Source organism: Pezoporus wallicus, unplaced genomic scaffold, assembly GCF_028554395.1.
Source record: "Pezoporus wallicus isolate ANWC-B61680 ecotype Strahan unplaced genomic scaffold, APGP_CSIRO_Pwel_v1 scaffold_6446, whole genome shotgun sequence".
In the NCBI taxonomy this organism is placed as follows: Eukaryota; Metazoa; Chordata; class Aves; order Psittaciformes; family Psittacidae; genus Pezoporus; species Pezoporus wallicus.
In genome coordinates this window covers 3,665,702-3,693,444 of record NW_026636264.1, presented here as the reverse complement: position 1 = coordinate 3,693,444, position 27,743 = coordinate 3,665,702, and the positions used below count along the sequence as shown (strand labels likewise).

The 27,743-nt window shown below is 39.7% G+C and overlaps 1 protein-coding gene and 1 long non-coding RNA gene across 3 annotated transcripts; both read left to right on the top strand.

Annotated features, from left to right (window-relative positions):
• Positions 1–1,068: 1,068 nt before the first annotated feature.
• Positions 1,069–3,976, top strand: LOC130594055 (uncharacterized). Its single transcript, XR_008970964.1, has 2 exons — positions 1,069–1,271; positions 3,333–3,976. It is a non-coding gene; the product is annotated as an uncharacterized LOC130594055 (long non-coding RNA).
• Positions 3,977–11,651: 7,675 nt separating this feature from the next.
• Positions 11,652–26,001, top strand: FDX1 (ferredoxin 1). 2 transcript variants are annotated; one of them, XM_057399707.1, is made up of 4 exons: positions 11,652–11,940; positions 17,560–17,684; positions 20,806–20,935; positions 21,371–21,753. In XM_057399707.1, the coding sequence occupies exons 1-4, from the start codon at positions 11,774–11,776 to the stop codon at positions 21,405–21,407; spliced, it is 459 nt and encodes a 152-aa protein (XP_057255690.1). In that variant the 5' UTR covers positions 11,652–11,773; the 3' UTR covers positions 21,408–21,753. The 2 variants fall into 2 exon arrangements, with proteins under 2 accessions (XP_057255690.1, XP_057255689.1); XM_057399706.1 differs by lacking the exon at positions 21,371–21,753 and adding an exon at positions 25,482–26,001 and having other exon boundaries at positions 11,656–11,940.
• Positions 26,002–27,743: the final 1,742 nt, after the last annotated feature.

The following is a 27,743-nucleotide window of genomic DNA, read 5'->3' as shown; positions in this document are numbered from 1 at the left end:
ATGATCAACAACATGTATGTATGGATCATATATCATAGAATCATAGAATAGTTAGGGTTGGAAGGGACCTTAAGATCATCTAGTTCCAACCCCCCTGCCATGGGCAGGGACACCTTATGCTAAATCATATCACCCAAGGCCTCGTCCAACCTGGCCTTGAAGACTGCCAGGGATGGAGCATTCACAACCTCCCTGGGCAACCCATTCCAGTGCCTCACCACCCTAACAGGAATTTCCTCCTTATATCCAATCTAAACTTCCCCTGTTTAAGTTTTAACCCGTTACCCCTTGTCCTGTTACTACAGTCTCTAATGAAGAGTCCCTCTCCAGCATCCCTATAGGGCCCCCTTCAGATACTGGAAGGCTGCTATGAGGTCCCCACACAGCCTTTTCTTCTCCAGGATGAACAGCCCCAACTTCCTCAGCCTATCTTCATACGGGAGGTGCTCCAGTCCCCTGATCATATCCTCAGCTGAAATCTCTGTACAGCTCTGACTGTTGCAGCCTAAAAGACTGCAGGATTAAGAGACATTTGGAGACACTGAAGGGACATGAAAAAAAAAGGCCTCTAACTGAATTAGAACTTTTTGCGCAAGAAACTAAGTAAATAAGAAGAGATCCAAATATGCAAGCCTGGTGCTTAGGAGAAAAAAGCCACCAACCAACCAAACCAAAACTAAACTAAACAAAAGACCCCCAACCCTTTCCTGAATACTCTAAAGGAAAGGAAAACCAGAGGGGATGAGTGCCCCGTTGGCATCTTGTGAATAGGAAAGGAACTGAACAGAAATGAATAAGCAGGCTTGAAACTTTCTGTGGAAGTTTATGTTTTATTATTTTTCTTATATTTCTTATTTATTATATTATGTTAACAAGTCAGCCACCATGGTATAAATATGAAACAGTGATGCAATGACAGTAATGTATGAAAAGCCTGGGCAAACTAACTCAGCGTAAATGTGCTTGGGGCTAGCAGTCATCTTAATCTAAAACCTCCCTTTCAGCCTGACATTGCAGCAGCTCCTAGAAGGGGTACAGAAAGGCCTGTAACAACTAGGATTATTTATATGTGATCTATGAAAAAGCACAAAATCACTGAGTGATTAATAAACAACCAGCAGGATGGTCAGTAAAAAAGGACAACAGGGACTGGGAGCAACTAGCCCACATTACATGGTGACACTTCAGCATGCAACAGCCTAAATTGAGGCAGGTGGTCAATCCACTGTAGTTGACACTAAGTAGCAGTGAATAATGTACTACCTAAGGAGGTAAATAGCTGTCATCTGCCCTAAGAAAACCACAAGACAACTCTAAACTACTGTCCTTTAGCAAACGTGTAGTTGCTGTCCCATTTTCCTTCCTTTACTTTCCTCCTTTCTAAATTCTGTTTTGGTAAACAGTTTGTAAATGGGAAGTACAGTATTGTTCCAGGTCACTTTTCAGTAAATATTCCTTAGAAATTCTGGGTCAAGATCTAGCAAAAGGCTTGCAAACATAAAAATAGAATAGAGAACATGGTTTGTGACCTTTCATTTTCTTAGTCTTGTAGTACAAGAGGAGGCAGACTGTGTAGCTGACAACTCATATATTTGAAACCAGGTGTTGTCTTTTCATCAAAGAACAAAATAGATTGGAACTCACTGCTCCAGGATGTTATTGAAGTCAAAACACACAGCAAGAGTCCAAGAGGGAGGGCAGTAATCTCTTGTCCTGACTTACTGTATTTGTGGGTATAGATTATTCATATAAGAGGTATTTAAAAAAAACAAACAGTTGGAAACACAAAGTTTAAACAAGTTAGCAATTACATTGAAGTCTCCATCACCCCAATTCTGTTGAAAATATGTCTGTGTTTGCACATCTTCTCAGAAGCATTGGGAATTGACAACAGCTATAGATACACAAGTGGGCTAAATGAACATAATGCAGTATGGCAAGTTACATGCTCCAGTGAGCTCAACATTTTTTTAAAAATAAAACTAGGTTTAGCCCACAGAGAGAGCATGTCAGTGATCAAACTATACTTGCCTTGAGGAAAAACAGGGGAAGGAATCTCTAAGGTTAAATTCTGTAAAGCAAAATTTCAAAGAGACTACTGAAGAGAAAGTAATTGCTCCAAACTCCCTCTTTCTGAAAGGTCAATTTTCAGTTCCCTATAGGAGAATGTAAGAAATACATGTTACACAACTGTTCAGAAAATCCTTTGTTACTGTAGGAAGTCATTTCTTCTAGGCAACTTAGGCTTTTGGGAAATTCACTTCTATAGAGATCCATTTCAGGTGTTATTGTACAACTATTTGGGCCAGAAAACCTTGTTTGCAAATGCAACAGACCATGAAAATGGTGAGTTAGATTCCTCTTTATAGCTCTGCTTAGCAATTAAAATTTCTAACTTAAAATGCAATCACTAACCATTAAGATCGTCGAAAGCACTGCCATTCCCTGTAAAAGGCTCTGTCACAATTCCACCCAAGATTCCTTAAAGTTCACAGTATTTGCAAAGGCTCATTTTGATGTTTCATCTCCCACATATACAAAATCTGATGGCAGCAGTCCTACTATAAAACTCTATGGAAGAAGAGAATCCAGCTTTTACTGTAACTTCCTTCTCTTTCAATAGCAGCATAGTCCACTATTACTGCTAATGCTAGCAGAACAGAATACATTTGTGCTTACATGTCTTTTTCATTAGCAGTTGTATGACAACAGTGAAACACCGCATCCTGGAAAACATAGCAAAGGAGGCTGTTTTGTTAAGGTAGTTTTACAAGCAAAATGAAGATACACCCAAAGTCAGCACAAGGGCTTTTAATCCAGCAGCTGCATTGTCACCTGCACAGAGATGTAAGCACGTTCTGATTGACTTCTTCACTTTGCCTCATGAGAACTGCTGCTGAAATTTCTTCAACAAGACTAGAGCCTTCAGAGCAGTGCTATAAAGAAGGTTCAGGCCTTCTTCAAGATGTTAGTATAACCAGATTTAGTTTGCTTCTCATCACATTTTCAAAATCCTTAGAAGAAATGTTTAATTGCTAACATTTTCCATCAGTTTAAGATACTCAACCTGCTAACCTGTGTCTTAATATATTCAGAAATCAGTTAGGAAAACATTTGTGTAAGTAATGTTATCTATTACTTGCTACATTCTATTGAAGTAAAATATAATATGGAGTAAATCTCATCTCACAAGACCTATGAGTGTCATTAGTAGTCCTGATCATTTTATTCAAAGAACTGTTCATATGCATTTTGGTTTGCAGAACAGGCAATTTACATTTTTCCAGATTCCATGAAAGCTAAGCCACTGGACAGGTATTTTTCCTAGACAGTAGGCAAAGCTATTAACAAATACGTGGGACAAGAAAGATAATTCATCAAATCAAGCAAAGATGGATTACAAGATACTGTTTACCTTAAAATAAGCTGGGACCATTATACTTCTTTACACAAGATGTCAGAGTGCCAGCAAAAATCTGGGAAGAGAACACAGGATTTCCACAGCTGTTTTCTTCTTGTGGAGCAGAGGAAGATGCACTTGAGAAAATGATACTGCAGAAAAGGATGTGAGTAATTCTGGTTTCATATCTGGTCTGAGTCGGTGTATCTCAGCTGCCTTTTGAGGGATGCTCCACACTCTTCCTCTAGAATAGATGCAGCCTTGTCAGGCATAGACCCTGTGCTATGCAATGTCAAGCCACCTGCTAAAGCAGGGGGATCTGAGAGGAAGCAAGCACACCCCAGAGTTTGCGGGTCACCATGCTGCATTGGTGTACAGACAGGATACCCATGGGCTGCCTGTGAGCATTTCTGTGGGTGTCACATGGGCTGCTTGAGAGGCTAACATCTGCATGAGGGACAGGTACAACCTGATTCAGGTTGTGCTCTGGTGTACAGCGGGAGGCTGTTACAACTGCTAATTTCTGTTGTGCTTCTATAAAAATATAATATACTCAAATAAAAGCATGGAACTTAGTGACCTTGTGTTTGAATTGAAGGATTTTTGCTTCAGAAGAATTTGAATGTTTCATAATATTACAGATGTAAAAACCCAAGTATTTTTACTTTTATCTTTTGTGTGATGACTTCTTGGTCTTTCATGCAGTGAGACTAGTCTTCTGAATAAGACTATTCATATGCTTGCAGTGCCAGGAGCTTCAGTCTTTCATACACACCCTCTAAACTACTAATCCAAGATGGGTAGATAGAAAAGGAAGCAAGTTCAGTCTAATTAATTGGATGTCCCAGCGAGCAAATGGCAAAGACACAAGCAGGTCTGCAGTGACTACAACAGCGGTGGCTCAGGAAACAGCCTTCACTTCCCCACTTTCCTTTGATAACAAGTAATAATTTCTGGAAAATCATTTACTTCTCCATTATATAACTGAAGAGTTCAAATTTCTTCCATATTAGTAAGACACCTGTCTACAGATACAAGCTGTCAAGTGCAACAAACACCCATCCTGATATCCCAGCTGGGCACAAGTCATTGAGACCCGGATGTTACAAAGATATTTGCTTTTAAGATTACTAAAAGCAATCTCATCCTTAATAAACATAAAGGGCATAAACTGGAGCTAGACGATCATTTACTTGTCTTCTGCATTATGATGGTTTATTTACAGTCTTCTGCATTATGATGGTTAGCCCAGCTCTGTGTTGGTGTAATGCAGCAAGACTCAGTGCTAACTTCACAGCTGTGCCAGTTTAAAACAATGAATTTGGCCTGGTTTAGAAATTGAAAGCTGCATGATTCTGCAACTTCTGTTTCTGTATAGAAAACAGAAACATGTAAGAAAAGTAATAGGGTAGAGCACTACCTCAGCAGTTTGGAATGACAGTGGTACCGCTGTGGGTTACTAACTCCAGCTTTGTGCCAGCAGTTTGGCTCAGAGCCCTAGGAGCAGTGCAAGAAAAACCTCTATATGATACATATACGCCAGCACAGTGCTCTGCCTTGAAATAAGAGCCGACGGGTAAAGCCAATGGAATACATTGGACACATTGTTTTATTGCTGCCTTACTGCTGAGATTGCGGAACCATCAGGAAAATGCTTGGTGCTGCTGCTGCGCTGTTCCAGCAGGACATGACCTGCTGTAGGAGATGGCTGAATACTACCTCTGTTTGGATTGCAGCAGCAGCTCCTGTAAATGCTGAAGAACTGGAAATATCAGACGAGTTCTCTCTACACAACTGAGTTTCCAGCAGCTGGGTTACAGTGCAGTTGAAAAGTAAAACAGTACTTCTACACCAGTTGGAGTGTGTCAGCTGCACTAAACCCACGTAGAAGCTGGTCCCAGGGAAACAGATCATGCCCTCAGCTCTTCACCCCAGCCCCACAGCCCACACCACCAGCAGGGCCCACAGCCTGGGGTTATTGTTCATTTCCCATGCTGAAGTGTTCTCGACTGCACACAGCAATCTTGGATTACGAAGGAACATAGGCTACATCTCAGCTGTTTTAAGTGTTGCCAAGAGAAAAGAGGACTTGGGTCAAGCCCAAGCTAGCCAAGCACAGAACTGCCAAACCAAGGCTTTCAATAAATCAGTTCCCAGAAAGTCATGAGGCTGGCATTAAAAAAAAACCCCACTCACGAGGCCTTAATACTAGTTTGGGGTTCTCTATTTCCTTTCCATGGTCTTATATTCAGGTTTCTCTTCAAGCTTGGGAAAATAACTTTGTGCTTCCTTGGGTTTAGGTTTTCAATTCCTAGCTGATTACCTGATTTTGAAATGACAGAAAAGGTTTTGATTACAATACTTAAAGAAAAAAAAATACAAAATTTAGCACCTTTGAAAACACCACTGTTCATACTCCTGATCTGATATACATGTTCCTAGGGTGTCAGAGAGAAGGATCATTGTTTCTAACTCCAGTTACACTGTCAGAGAAGCACAGCTGATAAGCTTATTACAACCTGTATTCCCATGGAGTCCCAGCCTGTAGCTGATTTTGCAATTGCTTTTATATTTTTAATATATAACAGATACAATCATTCACATGCATAAATGTTTGCATCATTGAAACTTTGTCCTTTTTCATATGTACATGGAAATACCTAATTTGGCATCTTAGACACCTGCTGATGTGTACCATAAGAAGCTGAGACCTAGTATTGCTTTACACTTTGATTAGCATTTTTATTTTCAGTGATATTGATTATGACTTCCAATGACTCTGAACATCAGCAACATTTATGTGAAATTATAGCCTTTGACCAGAGAACATAGAATCATGGAATGGTTTGGGTTGGAAGGGAGCTTAAAGATTATCTAGTTCCAGCCTCCTGTCATGGGTAGGGACACCTTCCACTAGAGCAGGTTGCTGCAAGCGCCGTCCAACCTGTCCTTGAAAACTGCCAGGGATGGGGCACCCACAGCTTCTCTAGGCAACCTGTGCCAGTGCCTCAGCACCCTCAAAGTAGATAACTTCTTCCTAATATCTAATCTAAATCTCCCTTCTTTCAGTTTGACATATATATATATTTTTTTTACATATATGCATTTTATTACTTCAGCTTCTTGCCAGTTTTCATGTTGTTCTAGAAACCTCTCAATTTCCTAATTCCTGATATGTAAATCTGATGAAAACTTTTGCCTCCCTCCACTGCTGGTACGTGCATCGGGTTCAGGTCTGTGAGGAAGATGAAACCCTGTCTTGGTATGCCTCCTGGTGGACACACAACCCTCCTGCCTTAGCACACTTACCTTTTGTGCATCACTCTTTCTCCAAGAACCTTACACAAAAGTCTTTGTCGTGTGCAACTGAGCTGGCTTCTTGTTACAAACCAATAGGCTACCACTAACAGTAAATGCATTCCTTCATCACAGGCTATACAAAGATGCATTCTGCAGAGGCAGTAAATGACCAGCATGCAGGACCTCATACATCACTCACTCCACCTGCTACTGACAGGACAGCAGGACTTGCAGCATCTACAGCAATCAACACCCTTGCTTAATGGAGACATTTTGCTCATATCTTGTTGCGGTTGTTGTTGCAGAACAACCGTAAGGACTCTGAGGAAGAGAGTAAAAATGCTGCTGATCTTTCATAATTGCGTTATCCAGAGAGAGAAGTGGGTGCAGGTAGGCAACAGGAGTGGGTATCAGGCTGTAATTCATCATCAACACAAACCTTCTGCAGTCGTAAAATTGCTTTTTTGTTTAATTGGAGACCAATTACTTTCACAGCTTATCATAGGAAGGAGCTATTGCTATGAAATGTTACGTGTAACATGAAGTAGAAGAATTCAAGATGCAAATTCTCATGCAGATTTCAGTCTTCTATGTATGACAGAAATGTGGCTTTGAAGCAACACATTATCTACAGTTAAGCAGAATTCCATGGCAGTAATTCACCTTCCCGTCATAAGACAGACCCACCTCCTCAGCTTTCCTCTCTGAGTGGATAACACCAGGCTCTGTCCTATTTCCAGAGCGCCAATTCTTTGAATGACAGAACTCCAAACATTTCTGTTTCCTGCTGTATTTCAGGTGCTGTAGTGAAACCAGCAAAGACAAAACAATTGCAAACAAAAGACCCTCCTGCCCTTCTGCACCACAGTTACTGGATCCTCACCAACAAAATGCCGAAGTTCCCAAAGCTCCTTTTTGTTGTAGAATCACTTGGCAGCTACACACGCACTTTGCTGGTACTCAGATTACCTGCCTTTTTACAAAAAGTCTTAAAAACCACTTTAATTCCCAAAATAAAAACAACCCCATGAGCATTCATTGGTCGATGACCTCTCCTTCACCTTCCTGCCCTTTTCAAGCATGGGTTACTTCAGATGTCACTGCTCCCAAGTCCTCGGCCTCCTGGGCTGAAGGTAACAACAAAGAGCCCAGCCAATGTATTCCACTCACCAGTTTCTGACTGTCTGGACCTTCCTATGATGAATAAATTAAACATTTTAAGTTTCATTGCTTGAAATTAGATCAAGGTCTGTGTTACTGAACTGTCAGGGGCAGGTGGAAAGGAAGATCTTGGTTTCAGAAAACTCAGGTTGAAGAGATGGTATAGTCTGGAGGAACGAACATTGAAACATAGAAAACATTGTGTCAGCAGCTCACAGGCCCACTCCTGCCCACAGTCACATGAAGGTTGCCAAGATGAAATTAGGTGGCCTGCTGCTCTCCTGTCTCTGTGAAGGCTTAGTTGCACTCTTATAATCCAAGAGAAACTGTAGCCAGAAGACTGAACTAAAAGCTATGCCAAAACCTAAGGTGGGGATATCACAAATCAAGCTACCTTAGAGAAAAAACTCTGGATGAGATGGTTCTGTTCTCACGCTGGTTAACAGCAGATGATCACAAAAGGAAATTTCCACATGGACCATGGATCCTTTCCTTTCTCTGATCTCCTTCAGTATTTCAACTGAAAGGGATAATGTGGCACAATTTTGCTTCTAAGAAAATCCAAGTTAAAACACTGCTCATACTGAACTTTGATAATGACCAGAAAAGCTAATTGTATAAAGAAGCCTGATTAATTGGTGGAATTATTATTTTCAAAAAACTCTTTAATAAAAATGCTGGATTTGCATTTCATAAATATCCATTCATGCCATGTCTCCTGTCAGCAAGTCTGGATGAAGACTCAAAGATGCGAGACAGTGCCAATAGCACTGCTGCACAATTGCTCTGTGGCAGAGGTGAAGGCCAGCATGAGCCTCAGATTGAAAAGGGCTCTCAAGGGAAAGGCAAAGCATGCCCTCATCATCAGCTTTTTTCACAACTGCTCTTATCAGTGAAGGAGCTGACCTTGGACTTTGCCAAATAAACTGCTGCATGGGGGTAACATGCTCACGGTCACAGCAGTCTGAAGGCTGGAACAGAGCTGTGGAACATGTCTAGCACAGGGATTAATGTTGGTTAATAGAAATAGCCTTCTTTATTAAAACGGTATTTGAACAAAAAAAACACATGAAAGCAGATTGAAGCAAAGTTCAAAGAGCCTACTATGTTCTTGGGGGCAGCAAGAACTCTTGTGGTTAATGATAGCTTCATTAATGAGAAACAGCAAGGGACATCTCTGTTATTAACTGATCACAAGATTATTTCAGGCTACTAATTTCATTTGTACATGGGAACAAAAAATCAAATCCAATCCTAGGATGTATCAGGGCCATACATTTCTATTAGAGACACTGTACAAGACCTGAAGTGAATGGACGAACTAGTTGCCCACACCTAACAAGGCTGGATTCAAACTAACATACACACAAATGTGTGGGATGTGCAGGAGAATAGTAAGAGTTTCCTCCTTGTGAAAAGAGACCTGTAACAACAGAAGCAAAAATAAAAAGGCTGGAGGGAGTACAATAAATGATGGGTGAACATCACAAAGAACAAAAAAAAACCAAACTATTTAAACTCATGGGCAGCCCTGGGCAGGGAAAAATCAGTATGAATAATCCTATGCTAAGAATTAAACTAATAAATTATTTGAAAATTAATATATAATTAAGCCTTCTACCCTTCCAATGAATGAAAATTTGGGCCTGTTTTTCTGTGCAGCTAATACCAGCAAGAAAACTTTAATAAAATACTTCTATATTTAGTTACTTGAGTTGCATGTGATAGCACATGTTTACGTTAGACGGTCCAGAGGGTCTCTTTCAGACTTACTTCCCGCATTAACCATAAATTTATGACAAGCAGCCATCTGGTTAAAGACAGACTAGATTATCTGATGTGCTTTTTTGGCTTTACAATATTAAAAGTCCACATAATACTGTATATATTTAGCTATACACTGCCTTATAAGAACGCATATATGACCCTATGATGTAGTGACAATACTGAAATAAAATGTATTATTTGTGGCCACCTTCTCGTGTGCTGTCAAAGAGTGAAACCTAATGAAAAATAGCTTAGTGTGGGTGTGTGGGTACCAGGATACTCGCTGAGGACCTGGCACTCAGAGTATTTATTTCAGTGACTGCTCTATGATATATTAATTTGCTAATGTTAACTGCATTTATATTAATATCAGATTTAATAATATTACTCTACAAAAGATATATTTGAAAAAACAATTCTATTGCAAGTAATCAAAGAACAACTGAAAGCTGTTCTGCCTGTATTACATAGTGGCAACCTGTGTAAAGTTACTGCAGCCTTTGTAGCATCGACAAATTTAAAGGAAATTGCCTAGAAAAAATGGGTCAGCCTCACTCCAGCTGAAATGTAGAGCTATACTGTGCATCTAGATAACTAACACTTTTGAAATCTTATGCTAGATCTAGATGAGGACAGCAGTCCATTTTTTTTTATGGAAATAATACTGGATTGTAAATTATAATGTGAAACATATTTGGTGTCACAGGATTCATACAGTGTAGCTGCTAAAAAAGCTACTTTGACATAGCAATAATGGAAATAAAGCTTAAAAGATAAGAGTCAGACTTTGTAAAATTTTACATTGGCCATAGTTGTAATGGATAAAGGGAATCCCTCTACTGACACTGAGTATGTCATATGTCACTTAGAGGGTAGGAGCTATATACCTGAAGCAGTGAAAACTGGCACATTCAAGTCACTTGGTTTATAGCCAGTTTATAAACTCTTGATATTTCCATCACAGCCTTCTCTCCTTAAAGAAAATACAAGTTTAAGTTAGATAGTATAACGTTATTTCCCTCTTTGATCTTACTGTGACACCAACAAAAACACAGTCCTAAAATCATAAGGCATCAGGAATAATCCTAACTACCTTGAGTGCCTCAGAGGTCATCAACATTTCCTCCTTTCTCCCGTTTATTTTTACAATTTGAATGATTGATTTGGAAGTAAATGCTCCCTTTCTTCATCACTCACTCAGCACTCTCCAGTCAGCATGTGGTAGAGTGAAGGGGATCTGCATACCCATCTAATCAAAACTTGTACAGCAATGTGTACACTGCAGAGAGCCAAATTAAGTCAGTATGTGCAGTCTGAAATGGTTCAAGAAATCTCAGTATTTCCTATTGATATTTGAGCCTTTCACAGTGAATACCCACCTCTCGTTAAAACCTCTGGTAGCACTGCTGTCCCTTTGTTGGTGCCTGGGTTTTAGAAGTTGATTCTGCCATAAAACACAGTCTGAGAGCCCTGAGTTGTTGCCATGCCCGTTTCCCTCCGTCCCTGCTTCTTGCCCTGTTCGGAGCCAGGGAGCTCAGTCCTTCACAGGGCACGCCATCCAAAGGCACATCTGGGATGGGATGTAGTGAGGACTCCTAGGAGTCCTTGGGTGCCACCTCCACCACGTGTCAGAGACCCTGCCAGGGCCCTGTCAGCGCTGAGCCCCCGTCGTGGCCTGAGCCGTGACAAGAAATCCCCCACGAGCCGAATCGGGCAGGGAGGCAGGACAATGTCGGACTCCACGGGACCACCTTCCAGGAAGAGTAGGGCTTAGGTTTGAATGAGGGAAGTTGAGGGTTTCCACCGTCCTACAGCATGCCTGAGGGACCTCGCGGGACTCCAACGCGGAGCCACCGGCACGGCAGGCGAACAGCGCCCTGCGCCCGTTCCGTAAACCCCGGCCCCGGCCCCGGCCCCGGCCCCGACCCCAGACCCGCCGCTCCGCGCATCGCTGCGCACTTTGCGTAACGCCGCTCGGCCCGTCGCGCGGTCACCTCGCAGCACCGTCATGAGGGGGCGGGACGTGCTCTACGTAGACGGCTGCGAGAATTGCCGCAGGTTGCGCCAGAGGCGTACGCAGTAGGACTTTGTCCCCGCCTCTCCCCCGGTGCCGGCACGGAAGCTCCGCGGTCCTGTCCCGCCGCCATGGCCTCCCCGGGGCCGGTACGGCTCCTTCGGGCCGCCGCCGCCTCCTCCCGCCGCTGGCTTTTCTCCGCCTCGCCGGCAGCCGGGACATGGCCAGGCTGCGGCAGCGCCGCCGCTGCCGTGAGGGCAGTCCGGCCGTTCGGCCTCTCTGCCCGGGCGGTGCTCAGGTAAGAGGGTCAGAGCCGTGAGGCGCCGGGCGGGCTCCTCCGGGCGGCGGCAGCTCTCCCTCCGCCGCAGTGCCGTAACGGGCCTGCTCGGGCCGCTGCTTGGGCCTCAGCGCTAAGGGCACCCAGGGCCAAGGGCCGTTGGTGGGGGCCGAGCTGGGCTGGTGCTGCGTAACCTTCCCCCGGCTCCTCGTTGCCGTGCGGCCTGCGGTGCCCCGCTGTCCTCCTGTGCCCCTGCCTTGGCCCGGTCGGGGCGGGTCTCGCCCTCTTCCTCGTCCCTGCTCTCGCCGGCCCGCCTGGGACTGCCTTGGCAGCGGCACTGAAGTTCTCTGCGGGGGGCACTGCCGTCGTCCCCCTCGTGTAGTTAAGCCGCAGGGCCTGTGTGATCTTGTGATCTGGAGTCTGGAGCCCCTTGAAAGAGCTTATAATGTTATGGAAAACTAAACTAAGGCTGTTTATGTTTAAACTAGCTTTCTGAAAGGCTGTGACCCTATCAGAGTCGCTTTTTCGCGCAGCGCTGTGCTTCCTCTTTCTCTTGCTTTGGCGTGTTTTTTTGTTGTTTGTTTGGTTTGGTTTGGTTTTGTTTGTTTTTGGGGGGGGCAGGGGGAGTGTTTGTTTTCTTTTGTTGGGGCTTTTTTTTTTTTTTTTGAAAGTCTGGCTAGGCCTGTGGTAGAAGTACAGAACATACCAGAGAGCCCAATACTGACAGTACTGAAGATTTGAAATTTTCTTGTGCCTTTGGTGTAGTTTTACTTTACTGATGAGCACTTATGCATCCAAGTGTGCAGAACCCCACCTCTTCTCACCAGTATGTATGAGTAGGTGTTTCAGAAGTTACGACCTTTGTAGATGTTTAATATCCCACAGCCCATGTGTTTGCAGCTTAGTACATGTAGTTAGAAGCTGTGTTTATGTATGGCCTTCTGGCTTGTAGCTTGTATATTCAAAGATAAGTCAGTGTCTACAGTTAACTTTCAGTATTTAAAATGAAGTTTTAAAAGCCTAATTTACTTGGTTGCCCAAGAAGTTTCTTCGACTCGGAATGAGATGCACCATCAGCTGCCCAGCATCAGGACCGTAGGTTTGCCTGTTTCCATGCCATTGAAGTTGTTTCAGTAGTTTGCTCTTAAACTCTCCTGTAGGTGCTTTTTTACTTTGTTCCAGCGGATACTTTTAATATGGAGAGGCAAACTAACCTTTTAGTCTAGGACCCCTATGTGAGATGGGTAAATGGCTAGTTTAGATCTCTGAGTGACCTAGCAGAGTGACATTCACTTATTTCAAGGTCTCTGATTCAAAATTTTTAATTAAAAAATCAAAAGGTCTTTGTAAAGTATTGTTTTTTAAAGTTATTGAAGCTGTTAAGCAGGGTAAATATGGGAGGAAAAAGAATACTAAAAGTGAAAAACATTTTATTACCTAATAGTAATGTAAGACCTGTAATCCCTCAGGTCTTTCACAAACAGATAGGAATTTATTCACATGCATTGTATATGCATACCATCAAAAAAGGTCACACAGGCATTTCATATGTGTTGTTTATATACTCCGTATATACTTACCTGGATGAATGAGTCGAGAGAAAAAGAATATCCTTGTTTCTTTCATATATTACTGTTTTCTTCATTGATGTGCAAGTTACTTTCTCTGGTCCTACCATTTCTGGATGTGATACTATTTGAGACTAAGTTCCTGAACTTATCAGTCATTGTTATTCCAGTAAAAGCATATATAATTGTTTGTATATGTAAAATTAGTTGTATTTGTGTCTAGAGGATGAAGACCTAGCTGTACAAAATTATTAGCTCAGGTGGTTCTTGTGAGCAGAGGTTCCCAAGGGTTTTAGTGAAGTATTGGGCATTATGTTTTCATTTCCATTTAATTCTTCCTGTTGCTCCACTTTCACCTGTTATCATCTATTTTCATGTGAACAGTAGTTATTCTGAATGCTTTTATACCCATTCAGGTAGCTGTACATTATTTTTGGTGGACAGTATAATTGCTACATGCTTTAAAGTTTAGTTTGATTTATAACTTTTATTACTTTATATTTTAATTGAAGCCTGTATAATAGTTTAATTCATTAAACTCTTCAGGCATATAGGTAGAGCTGTTAGACTTACTATTTAATAAGAGATCTAGAAAGAACAGAATTGGTCTTATTATGTGCAACACCAGGCTACAGTTGTTATCTTTGTGTTTTGTTTGGAGGAATCTAAGAGGTGATTCTTAATTTGGAAGTAATAGCTGAAGATTCAAAAGGATACTTCTTTTAAGGGGAGGAGGTGGCTGTTAGGATTCTTGCAGTACTTACTCTTTTTGCATGGGAGGAACAATGAACAGTGTTTACTGTTCTCTGGTGCTCCTCTGTGTATTCCTAGTATCTTTAATTTAGGGTATCATAATGATAACAAAGCTAATAGTACTGTGGCAGCCATGTGAAGAAATTAATTGTGTTGTGCATCTGGTGAAAAGGATTCATCTGAGCATGAATTGGGCTATTTATCCCTTATACAGATTACACAAAATAGGTTTTGTTCTTCCTGATAATCCTGAGGCTGTTTATCCTTGCATAGACCTGGCATATTTTGCGTTAGTTGCCTGTGACTAGTTCACAGTATGGTGGCATTTGATTGTTTTTTTTTTTTCCTTCAATCAAACAATGTCTGGGTAGACAAAAGCCATGGTACTTGAAATTTTAAAAGTGTAAATATTGTTTCATGTAGGTGTGATTATTATTATTTTTTGAATGGTATCTCTGAATCATTGGAAAGATCTGCACAGTGTGTGCTTTGAATGTCTGACTGGTCTGATTACCACAACACACTTCTGAAAGGCATGTGTGCAATAAATCCTCAGTTATTTATGATTTTTATTTAATTCAACTTTTTGCCTGTGTGGAGTGTGGTAAAGATGGCAATAGCAGAAAACTTGATCCTACTGTAAAACTTAAGAAAGCTATCTCGAAAATGTTAGTTATCAGTCAGAATGACTTAGGTCCCACAGAAAATATGAATTACTGTAGCAATCTTTAACAGGAGTCAGTGACCCACTGGTGGTACTGTGGCTTGTCCACTTACTGCATGCCACACAAGCTCGGCATGCACAGCCGCGGTGCCGTTCCTCAACTGTCTGAAGCTAATGTGAGATTGTTACTACAGAAAAGGGGATCTCATTCCTGTTTCCTTATTTTGTTGTGGGCAGTGGCAGTTCTGTCAGTTTTGCTTGCTGGTTCAGCTGGGACTACTTTGTTTTTATGATTGATTTTTCAGCCAGATTAGCAAAAGGAGTTGACTTGTGGTAATACTGCTGTAAGGATGATGGTAATGGGGATCGCCCCAAACCACATTCTTATATTTCTGTTTGATCATGAGGCTTAGATTGTATTGCGGCATCATACAGTTGCAGTAACACAACTGTTTCATGAAGGTGTATGTCTCATATGAGAGACAGATGTGACCGTGTACCAGTTCTGACATTGGTATGGCACCTGGCCTGTAAAGATAGTGTTTCATCCAGTTTTGTTTCCAGACCCAATTTACTTCATGGCAGGGTGACTGCTGGAGACTGAAGGAACAAAGGAAGGAGGGCAGGACTCTTTTAATGACACTGTGGTGTTATGCCTTATTAGTGTAATCACAGGTGAAGACAGTTTCAGGTGTACTTTGACAACTGGGAGGGGCATGACTTGACTTTTACAAAGGTTTCAGTGATCTAATGGATTGCCAGATGTCCTGCTGTTTGGTCCATGTTACTTGTGATCACTTCATCCCATAATAGAAGAGTGTATTTTGGATATTGGAACAAATATTTAGTACTTTCCATGCCTATACCTTGGGCAGAGGATGTCCATAGGTGCAAATGCATCTTGCATTGTGTCTCCTGTTAGGGTTGTGTTTGTTATGTTGACAGAAATACTTCAGTAAGTGAAAGTGTATTTCATTGAGCGCTGGAAGAGCTTTTTGAAGCAGTTTAAAATTACGCTGTCAGTGGTTTACTTTTGCTGTCAGGAGTGTGAATCTGTACCTTTCCAGATTCAATCTAAACCCGTCAGTCTTAAGCTACCAGTGGAGATGGTGAATTTTGTCCTAGTATCTCCAAGAAGTGGGTGCTTGTTTCCTTGGTTGTGCTGTGGGAGTTGTTGGCATAGCAGAAGAGCAAAAAGAAGAGCAGAGTAGCAACTTAAACCCCCACAGGACCCTTTGCTGGAGGTGGTCCTTTGGTGTCACTGTTTAACATTAATTACATTTTTTAAAGATAGATCTTGAAGATTTCTGAATTTTACAGTGCATGCTTCAGTTGCATCCTGCAGATCAGAAAGGTCAATCCTTCATTATCGATTATAATTTTGGAATGAGTTTATTGTTAATAATGGCTGTCTTCAGAAGAATAGACTGAGGGATGACATGACAAGAATTGAACATGACATCATAATGAATCACAGAGCTTACTGCTACCAAGTGAGTTTACAGTTGTAGCAAGGAGATTAAGTTGGGCAACAATTATTTGTTGTTTTTCAAAACAACCTAGGACTCAGGTGCTAGCTTTACAAGTTACTCGGGTTGCTCTGATGTTCAGCACTACAGGCTAGAGTTTTCCAGAGAGTGGCTTGATTTTTCAAGCTTGTATGCTTTCCATATGCTAGGTCATGTAAGGCCCACAGTTACTAAAAATATTAAAGGGAATATTAAGCATGCTGTTCTTAACACATGGATTTCACACTGAAACATAGACTTTTTGCATTAGCTTTCAGTTGTTCTATTTGCATTTCTCATCTCTTGGCAGGTTTCTTCATTGTCCATACAAGTTTTTCCTGTTTTGCTTACTTACTGTAGGATAAGAAAACTGTAAAAACAAACCAACTGTATTTTATTTGTTAGTATATTAAAAGCTTTCCTGTAACATGCATGTGAAATAACATAGATAATAGAACACAGGGTGGGTTTTTTTCCCCATATTAAAAGCTTTGGTCTTAAGACATTTTATGCAGACTGCAAGAGAAATTCTTAAATAAACATAATTGTTTGAAAAGCAAAGCAGGAAAATAAAAAAACCTTTCTTTGAAGCCAGTGTCAAAGCTTTGAACTGTACTGGAATTAATATTTACAAGGTGAAAACCTAGGAGAACCTGTGCTCAAAAAAATCCAGAATGCTTTTAGAGTATTTCCATTTTGAGGAGGGGACAAGGATTCGATTTTGGAACTAATAAAGTAAAATATCTTAAACTCAAAGCAGAAATAAGAAAAGTTAAAATTTGTCTTGAATGATAATGATGAGAACAGTTAAGGTTTCATAAATCCAAAGCAGGTGTCTGTGGAAAGGTCTGTAGAGAAGCATTTAAAACAATCTCTTTTATTTTATAAAAATTTAATTATCAGGATCCTATATAGCTTCTAGTGACAAAACACACACCAAGGTTTTTTTGCTTACTTTTAATGGCCTTTGTTCAATGTACAGCAGTAAATGCCTCTCCGTGTTACAGCTTTCAAAGACCAATAACTTGAGTTTCTGTGCTCTTGGAGTTGATGGTGATTATTGGTTTAGTAGTATTTAATCAACTGTAAAGATCTAAAAAAAATCTAGAATTCTTTCTTTAATTCCATTGTATGCTTTTCTTTTCAGCTCAGAAGATAAAATCACTGTTCATTTCATAAATCGTGATGGTGACAAACTAACAGCCAAAGGAAAACCGGGGGATTCACTGCTGGATGTTGTTGTTAATAATAATCTAGACATAGATGGGTTTGGTAAGTAGATTGACTGACTACTATTCAGTGTTTAGAAATAATGTTCTTTACGAGTTTATTCATAAATACTTACAGAGTTGTAGAATCATTTATATAGGAAAAGGCCCTTAAAATCTTCAAGTCCAACTGTAAATTAATATTTATTTCTGAATACTCTCCATTTTTTTTTTTTTTTTTTTCTTGCAGGGACATACAATATTTTGGGTCAAATTTAAAATAAATAAATTAATAAATAAATTGGGGTGAGCCTAGCTTGAAAGTTAAAGGAGGAGCATGTGGACAGAGTACTGTCAAGGTGGGATCTGAAAGATGCCATTTGCAGACTCTTCAGAGCTGAAAGGTTCCAGACGCAGCACAAAACTGGTGTATTTATTTCTGTATTGCCATACTGTTTCAACTTATTATCAGTCATTTTGTAGCACAAGTTGCTGTAGTATTTGAGAGCTAAGTGAAATTAAAAACCAGTTCCATGTCAGTTAGCAGAAAAGAGCAAAAGGTTTAATTCTTATTGAAGGACTGGGATAAAGGAGACCAGTGCCCAGTCAAATCCTAACTTGGTACAAGTTTTGTTTAAAATCAAAATAGAAAGGTGCTATACTACCTCATTATTCCTTCAAACTTTTGCACTTTCCATTGATTGGAGGGTGATTCTGTAGGATCCTAGGATGTAGGATTCTGCCCATGCAAAGCAGTGGTATTTTGTAATTAAATACCTCAGGACAGGTATTTACATGAACATGAGCTTAAGAATCAGTAGTTACAAACTAAAGCAGAAAGTGGAAGCACAATTTGTGTGAGTGAATGCAAGTCAATTGGTTTAAAAAACATTTAGGATATTATTGTGCAGTCTGAAATCTGAGGTGTGTCTTAGTGCAGATAAATTTCTCTGGTAGTAATCAAATCTTTGGTAAGATTTGAAATCTCAGATTTGCATCTGTGTCAGCTTTTACGTCTGGAGTTGCATACGCCCGAGGAGAAAAATTGTCTCTTAAAAATCTGTAGTGTATTGGTATACCTGGCATTATATAGCACTTATTAAATATGTTATACAGGCTTATGGCTAGTCCACTTATATTCTACAGCAGATATTCTCCCAGTTTGTGTAAATATGAGCCATGTTAAACCATTGTGGTAAAGTGGAAAAAAACCCCAAAACAACCAATAATGCTGTCAATAAACAGAAGCCAAACTAACATTTGGAAATACTGTAACAATCCTTAACTATAACATGTGATAGTCCCATTTCAATAATTACTTGCAAATGAAGCAACATACTAGGGCCAAGAAAAATGCAGTGTAAGTAATGTAAAAATGTATGTTCTGTGTTTAGAAAAAAGAAAAAAAGTAACATGTAAATCTTAACCTATTTGTTTCTATCACTAGGGGGCATCCCATGTGCAGTAATAATAATAGAAATATCTTTACACAAAGACTTACAAAACTGTTGAATTATTCAATTCCACTCAGTTTGATTGCTACTGCTAGCTTTACAGTTGCAGAAAGACCTTCCACTGTTTGTATAGACTGGTTGGTGTTTGTTTGTTTTTTCCTATCTTTTCACTTCACTTCTCCAACATCAAAATGCTTGAACTGCTGATACAACAAATTTTACGTTTTTTGGCATTCTGCTTTTTCCCATGCATTTCTATGTACATGAAGACATGATACCATTTTTAAAATCATGACTATTAGTACAATGTCATGGTCACTTTGAATATATGCAGTCAGTACTGTTACTACATGAAAGCACTGTACTTTCTGTGTGGTTCTTGTGGTCTGATGATAAATCCTACTGTTACTTTTCATAGCAATGGTTATACATGCAGCCTTGCTTCCCTTTGTTCCATATAAGTACAGAGGTGATGTGGGCACGGTGCTCTCAGTTCTGCTTTCCCTGGAAATGAGTAAATAAATGAAACTTGGCTAATGTGTTACCGGCTTGTCTTTTATCAGTTTGAATCGGGGAGGGGGGTTTGCTCTGTGCCCCAACACCAGTCTCTACACAGATACGAAAAATTCCATTTTCTTCACCTTTGGAATTCATAGGATTATAGAATGGTTTGGGTTGGAAGGGACCTTAAAGATCATCTAGTTCCAGCGCTCCTCCCTGCCCTGGGCAGGGACACCTTCCACTAGACCAGTTTGCTCAAAGCCCCATCAAACCTGGCCTTGAGCACTTCAAGGGATGGGGCATCCACAGCTTCTTTGGGCAACCTGTGCCAGTGTCTCAGCACCCTCACAGTAAAGAACTTCTTAATATCTAAGTTTACTCTCTTTCAATTTAAAGCCATTCCTTCTTGTCCTGTCACTACATGCCCTTGTAAAAAGTCTCTCTCCAGATTTCTTGTAGGTCTTCTTTAGGTACTGGGAGGCTGCTCTAAGGTCTATCCAGAGCCAGCCTGAACAGCCCCAGCTCTCTCAGTTTTCAAAGAAGAATTGTATCATCCTTCTTCAGCAAAGCAGAGAACTTGGTGCCAGCCCAGTGGCAGAGACAAATTTGTTAGTGTTCAAACTTGTACTGTTCTGTGATGATCTGATTGCTCTAGCAGGTAGATGTGGTTGATGCTTATTCTGTTCAACCATTGCAAATTCTTAGGTCCTTGGATCTCAGACTGAATTGCCCTGTAATACATGTAGGTCTCTCTAGCCTGACTACCTTTGTGGTTGTGAATCAGTGCTCTGTTGAGGGAGAAGAAATAATAAGTATAAAATCTGTTACGTTCTGTTGAACTTCTTCTCAAAACTGGGAAATGGGGAGAGAAGGATCAACCTTGGAGATAAATTAAGTAGTGTTGATTGACAGTGTTGTCTGCTTTCGCATTCTTATAGTACAAAACTTTTCTCTCTTTAAATGGTAGAAAGGGAATTAGTTAAGTATTTTAATTAACTACAGGATTCAAGTAAATCTCAGGATTGTAGAAACTGTAGAAATGCTATGGAGAGTTGAATGCAAAGTAGATACATGGATGTGGGAATATATGAAGCATTAGTTTTAGTAGTGAATAGAGATACTTGTACGAGACAAACACACTGATGAAGAATTTCTTGTGAAGTTCTATTGTAATTATGCTGTAATTTGAAACTTGGATTTTCTGTTATCTTGACTTTTTTTTTTCCTTAGGTGCATGTGAAGGAACGCTAGCCTGCTCAACTTGTCATTTAATCTTTGAAGACCACATATTTGAGAAACTAGATGCAATTACTGATGAAGAGATGGACATGCTGGACCTGGCATATGGCCTCACAGAAACGTAAGGGAACATAACACTTTACTACATGAAAAACTGAAAAGCAGGGTTTGCAGGTGGGGCAGTCCATTATTCTTAGAATGCCTTAATTATCTTTTAACGAGTAGGTAGATTCTGTTATGCAAATGGGACTGCCAAGTTTGAATACTGATTAGCTGAATTCATACTAAAAAGATGTCAGTTTTATTTCTGTAACTGAAAGTGGCAGTTGCCACTACTTGCTCTTCTGAGGTGTCTGATGCAGAAGTGTCAGATACTGAAATATGACCAAAAACCCAGTTCCTTCAACAAAAACTTTGCTGCTGATGTCATGTGTGTGATTTTTCTTGTTCTTATTTCCCTTCTGTTTTCTGTCTCCATTAGTCTGTAGCTAGTTAATGTGTTTTATAAATGTGTTTACTTTAGTATTTTAGCTTTGGTCAGATCTTCTTTTCACAGAATCACAGAAGGGTTGAGGTTGGAGGGGACCTCTTGAGGTCATCTGGGTCAACCCCCTGCTCAAGCAGGGCCACCTAGAGCCGATATCCAGGACCATGTCCAGACAGCTTTTGAATATCTCCAAGGATGGAGACTCCACAGCCTCTCTGGTATTTATGTGCATTGATAAGATCCTTTCACCAAGCCGTCTCCAGGATAAATGGTGTCACACGTGGCAGTGTCACCACTTGTCATACTTTGGCTCATATCAGAGTACTCTTGGTGCATACAAGCCAGATTCCCTATTGGGTAAAACTAAAGCGTTCTCTTAACTGCTAATGCAGTGTTGCACATTGGACTAGTGATAGTCTAAAGTAAGCCTCTGTTCTGTATCTCCCACCATCATATGCGTTGTAATTACGGTGTCAAATCCTCATCTATTCTTAGTGCTCTCCACTACTTGTACATGTAGTTTGTATTGTAGAACATACCTACATGAAGAGTAAGTAGCTATGCCTTACAAGGTTTCGTAAGCCTTTCCCTTCATGTTTCAATGCAATTGCTTATCAAAGTATTTTAGAATCTTTCCCATGATGTCAGAGGGCCTTATACCTGGCCTGTATAGCATAGTTTTTTTTTTTATGTCTCTGCAAAGTAGTACTCTGAATTAACTTGTTTATCTCCTTATACCAGTAATGGAATCCTGTATCAATTGTTTCTACACAACAGTATGTTTATTCTCACTTCAGCCAAATATTAACTTTTCTGGGAGGTTGTAAAGGCAAAGAAGTTAAGCCATGAGAAACTTGTTTCAGCTTCTTTTGTTTTCTCCTTTTTTCTGTCTCCCAAAAAAAAAAACATTTTCAATTTTGAAAATAATGGTCTATTAAGTGTGAATTTATGTCACTCTTACCATCTACCATAATTCTTCTCAGAGTCACTTTCAGATTCTGCACCAAACTGATTCCTAAATAACTCTGGAAGCCAGCAATCTAATGAAAAACTTTTTTATTTGGCTATCTTTTAATTAAATATTTAAATCAAGGAATTTTTACTGAAGAACTGAAACAGTAGAAAGAGCTGTTTAAATACTTTTTCTCTCAAAGTTCTTCAGACGACATTAAGTTTTTAGACCTTTTGAAGACACTTGTTACTTCCATCAGGTTTTCCTAACAACACATGTTCTTCCTATGGCCAGGGTTCTTTCATATGTGTGAAAAGCCTTGGAAGACGGAGCTTTAAGTGACTGATACTTGCTATAGGTTACCTGGTCTCCTGCGCTGATATGAACGTGTGTAATGGAGATGCACTACTATGCTCTGTCATAAATGATAGAAGTTTATTCTTGTCAGTGACTGTATTTGGGGAAGTTTCAGCTAGCAGCTGCCATGGAAGCTCATGGTTTTTAAAACAAGGGACTAAATAAAAAGGTTAAAAGGAAATGGTTTTGAGTAACTGCAGAACAGTAAAGATATTAAGAGTGAGGGGGTGCAAACCCTATTATGTTAAATGTTTCAAAAGAATACTGAACTAAAAAATGAGAAACAGCTTGCTAAATAGTAGAAAATCAGTTTTGTTTTTAACCTGTCAGAAGCAGGAAGTTTGTCTACATGAAGAGCCAATGGGTGATGCAGAATTGCACTTAAAATATAAAAAGATGATGATGTAAAAGCAGTTTCTTTGGCATTGCTGTCTCTAGAGATGTTACAGGATATCTATGCACTGGAAGATTTCTTTGGAGAGGGCTTCCTGGAGTATTGCAGCAAATACGAGTAAATACAGTAAAATGAGTAATGACAAATGGTAATGAGTAGGTAGCATTCACCCAGGAGTTCTGCAGAAGTTCATGATGACATTTCTGAACTTTTGTCTGAAAGGCTTAATTAGGTGGTTTAAAACTGCTCCCACATCAAAGTAATGGAAGGTAGCAACCCAACTTTTAAAATGAGATCATCAGAACTGGAGAACAGTGAGTCTGATTCCATACTGGACATGTTAATCATGGGCGTATGGACTGTTGCTTCTTTATGATTTCTAGCACATAATTATAAGGAAAGAATTCAAAAAAGCTTTTGTAGACGGATGTAATGGATATGGGAGTTCAGATGAGTCACTGAGTATGAAAAAATAAAATCTTACGGTTCATGTAGTTTACTTAGGTTCAGAAATTCTTTACTAAGGTTGAATTGAAATGGGTAAGAGCAAAGGCCCTGTAAAGGAGAAGTAATTGATTAATAAACAGTTGTCTTTTAACAAGGTAAGAATATGTGATCTAAAAATGATTGGTACTAGGTTTTATGTAGTGAGTGTTTTTGTGAGACTTGGGAAGAGAGAATGAAGAATAAAGTTTGTGTATAGTGCTATGTTACTCAGTGTGGTAAAATCAGAAACTGTCAGTGATCCATACACAAGGATCTTGTGCTGTTGAGTGACAGGAAACAAAGTTTGGTGTTAAAAGCTGCAGATAAACGCACATGGAGAGGTGGGTAGAACAATGGTAACCATGTGGACTTGAAATACGCTGCCAGCTAGCTAGCATCTTACAGGAATGTCAGCTTAAGGTTTGGTGTTAAAACACCAAAAAAAAAAAACAAAAACCAAAACCTCAAAAAAGTGAATGGGCTATTGACAATATTAGGAACAGGTAGAAAACCAGTAAATGACCATTACATGACAATATGGGAGTTCACCATATCTTTTTACTTCCTTTTTTCTTTCCTTTTCCTTAAGTAGTAGAATGAGAGTAAATAAAGGGAAGTGGTTAAAGGAGGGGTGGTTTGCATGCAGGAGTTGACTAAATCATCTTTTTGGGAGTCCAGTCTTCAGCTGTAAGGAGTGGAGGAATCTGGTTAAATATCTATAAAATTGTAAATGCTGTGGAAGAATTTGAATAAGAGAAAGTAGTTTGTTTCTCACAGTGTTATTTAATGCTGCCTAGGGTTGTTTTGTACTGCTGTGTAGCAGGCTCAAAACCTTCACATGAAGTGAATCCATTGCTACACTACAGAGTACCTAGGGAGTTAGCATTGGTCTTTAGTGAAAACAGGCACTTCAGTAAAATTCAGCCTTGCTGGCAGTGATACAAGTATCACAAATTGCATATCTAATAGATGTAATTTCTAACCCTATTCTTACAGATGTATATTCAAGAGATTAAATCTTCTGGTAATGTATGTGTTTATACATGCATTCTAGTAATTTGAAGTTGATGTATGGAGTCACTTACATAGAAGTATCGCATTTTCATACAGGACTGAATTTTGAGGTTTAACAGCAGTTGATCACTACATGCTTGTAAGGGTTCTATAAAAATATTAATGTAGTATGATCTTTTATAGTATCTCTGCCTACATTCCTATATTGATAAAATTATTCAGCTGGGGCTACAGAACATTGCCCATCCTTGCTGATGTTTAAGTATTCTATACTTAAGTACCAAAGCATGGACATTACGTTAGAGATATTCCAGGAGTAAAAGTGGCCTGTGATGTCTACAGAATTTTGTTGTGGCATTATGTCTTTGTTTTGAAATGTTCAAGTACAATATTTTCTCATGCCAAATAGTAGGTAGAAAAAATGAAGGCTTACATCTCCTCAGGTGCCATGAGTATTTTATCCTTCTCCTTCCTATGTTTCTTGTCTTTTTGCTCTTACTCTCTGGTATAATGACCCAATCTTAAGTTGTTTAATTTGAAAACATTGGACCCTATATGAGTTAGGTTTTGCTTTTTCTGAGGTTTTCATTCTGATTCATTGCCTTCATCTCTTCAGAGATGTCAGATATCCCTTGGGACATCAAGTGTTATTCACTGCACTTGACTGAACTGTTAGTGACCCATTGAAAATGGAAGGGTCACCCTTACTGTATATTGCCTCAGGAAGTACAAAGTACTTGTGTACCACTTTCCAGTGTACTGAACTCTGCTACTTAATGTAAATAATTTTTATTACCGCATGTATCTTTGCATTGATGCATGCAGTTCACTGCTGGTCTTGATTAAGCCATGCACAAGAGTGGCTGATTGTAGATCATAATTTGTTTGGGATGGCTGAATGTTGGAGGCGTAGGGGGGTAAATGCTGTTAGATGTGTGATCAGGTAGAACTAATGACAACGTCCTATTTCCCTACAGATCACGTTTAGGCTGCCAAATCTGCTTGAAGAAATCCATGGATAATATGACTGTTCGAGTACCAGAAGCTGTTGCAGATGTTAGACAATCAGTAGATATGAGTAAAAACTCCTAAAAGGCAATAACTTAGGGGTTTTAAAGAAGTTTAATTATTTTTATAACTTATTTTTAAATGTGTAATTAAATATGGAAACTTACATAATTGTGAGTTATTTTATATGACTATCAATATTAGATGGATGCTATTTTAATTTTCTTTATAGAACGTCCTATATTTTTACGCTTAAAATGCAATAATACTTCTTATAAGTGATCATTGGGTTAAGCGTTAGCAAGTGTATTACAGGTTTCATATAATATGATTCTGCCAAAACTAATGACGTTTGCAAGCCAGATCACTTCTACAAGACTTCTAAAAACCCCTGGTCATTTCTAGGTTTCAGACCTAGATATGTAAGAGAACAAAACTTGTAAGACTGAGTCTTTTTAAAGTGTTGTCATTAAAGATGGTGTACTCGGAGCTAGTTCATGTTCTCAGTAGATAGGATCCTTCCTCAGCAGATAGTGGATTTTCAGGATAGGGTTTTCCAAACTTTTTGTCTTGCCAAAAATACTGTTAAAACCGTGAAATCTAGGGTTCTATGCAGAATGTTGGCACCTACATCTTAATTGCTGCAATGCATCTCTGTGGCCTGAATCAGAAATCGGTAAACCTCAACTTCATCATGTTTGACTACACGACAAATACAGGAATACACAGGGCTTAGAAGAGTAAAGCACTGGAGCTGTCTAATGGGAGGGCATAACCACTGGAGGTAACTGTAAATTCTTACTGTTCTTTGAAGATAGTTGAGTTGGAATTGAAGAGGGCAGTGTTTGTCAACAGAAGATTTGTTCTGAATTCTTCATCCCTCTCTGTTTTTGGCTTGATCAGGAGGCAGTGTGATGTTAACTAGGGCATTCAGCTTAAAGAGGTTCTTAGGTTCTGGGCCTTGGTCTCAGGGTCATTTCAGCAAGGGTTGATGTGGAATGACCAAGTATATTTATTACATAAAGATGGACTAGATTCCCCAGAAGGCCTGAGGAGACCCCCATGGTGGGATTGCCTGTGAAATGATGATGAAGAGCTTTCAGTTTATTCTAGTTTTAGTCTTTCAAAAGTAGAACAAAGTAAAATAATGTCTCTAAGACTCTTCATTATTCTCTCCAGTTTTTGTTGCCTAAATACTTAAATGAAATGGTTGTCACCATTACAATAGTTAGTTTACCCTTATAAGCTTATTTATATATAAAATTCATTTATTTACATTTAAATGATCTAATGCATTCATTAATGCCTTATTTGAAGTGGTGACAATGACATCTAGGCATCTTTTCTTGCATTATTATACTTATGGGAGAGATGAAAAATATTTTTCCAGTGTCAAATATTGGGATTATTTTGAGCTTCATAAAGAAGAAAAAAAAATAAAAAAAAATGACCCTCTTCGCTATAAAAATATTTTCTAGAACTGTATTGAAAATAGATCTGGTACAGATTCTTTAATTTTCTCTCTGAATAACTATTTGTTTCCTGGTGTTCCCTTTGGACTTCCCCTTAAACAAGATAGGTTTAATGTGTTCTGTTCAGAACTTAATCATATATACTTTTCAGAATACACTTACTCTGAAGGAATCAGGATAAAGGAGGAGTTTGCTTTGGTAGATGAGGATTGGGTTAGGGATCAGTTAAGCAATCTGGACATCTATAAATCGATGGGTCCGGATGAAATACACCCGCGGGTGCTGAGGGAGCTGGCGGAGGTCATTGCTGGGCCACTCTCCATCATCTTTGGTAAGTCATGGGAAACAGGTGAGGTGCCTGAGGATTGGAGGATGGCAAATGTCACGCCAGTCTATAAGAAGGGCAAGAAGGAGGACCTGGGTAATTATAGACCGGTCAGCCTTACCTCCATCCCTGGAAAGGTGATGGAACAACTTATTCTTGACACCATCTCTAGACATATCAAGGATGAGGGGGTCATTAAGAGCAGCCAACATGGCTTTACGAAGGGGAAGTCATGTTTGACCAACCTTATAGCCTTCTATGAGCAAGTAACTAGGTGGATGGATGATGGTAGAGCGGTAGATGTGGTTTTTCTTGATTTCAGTAAGGCATTTGATACTGTCTCCCACAGCATCCTCATAGATAAGCTAAGGAAGTGTGGGCTTGATGATCAGGTAGTGAGGTGGATCAAGAACTGGTTGGAAGGAAGAAGGCAG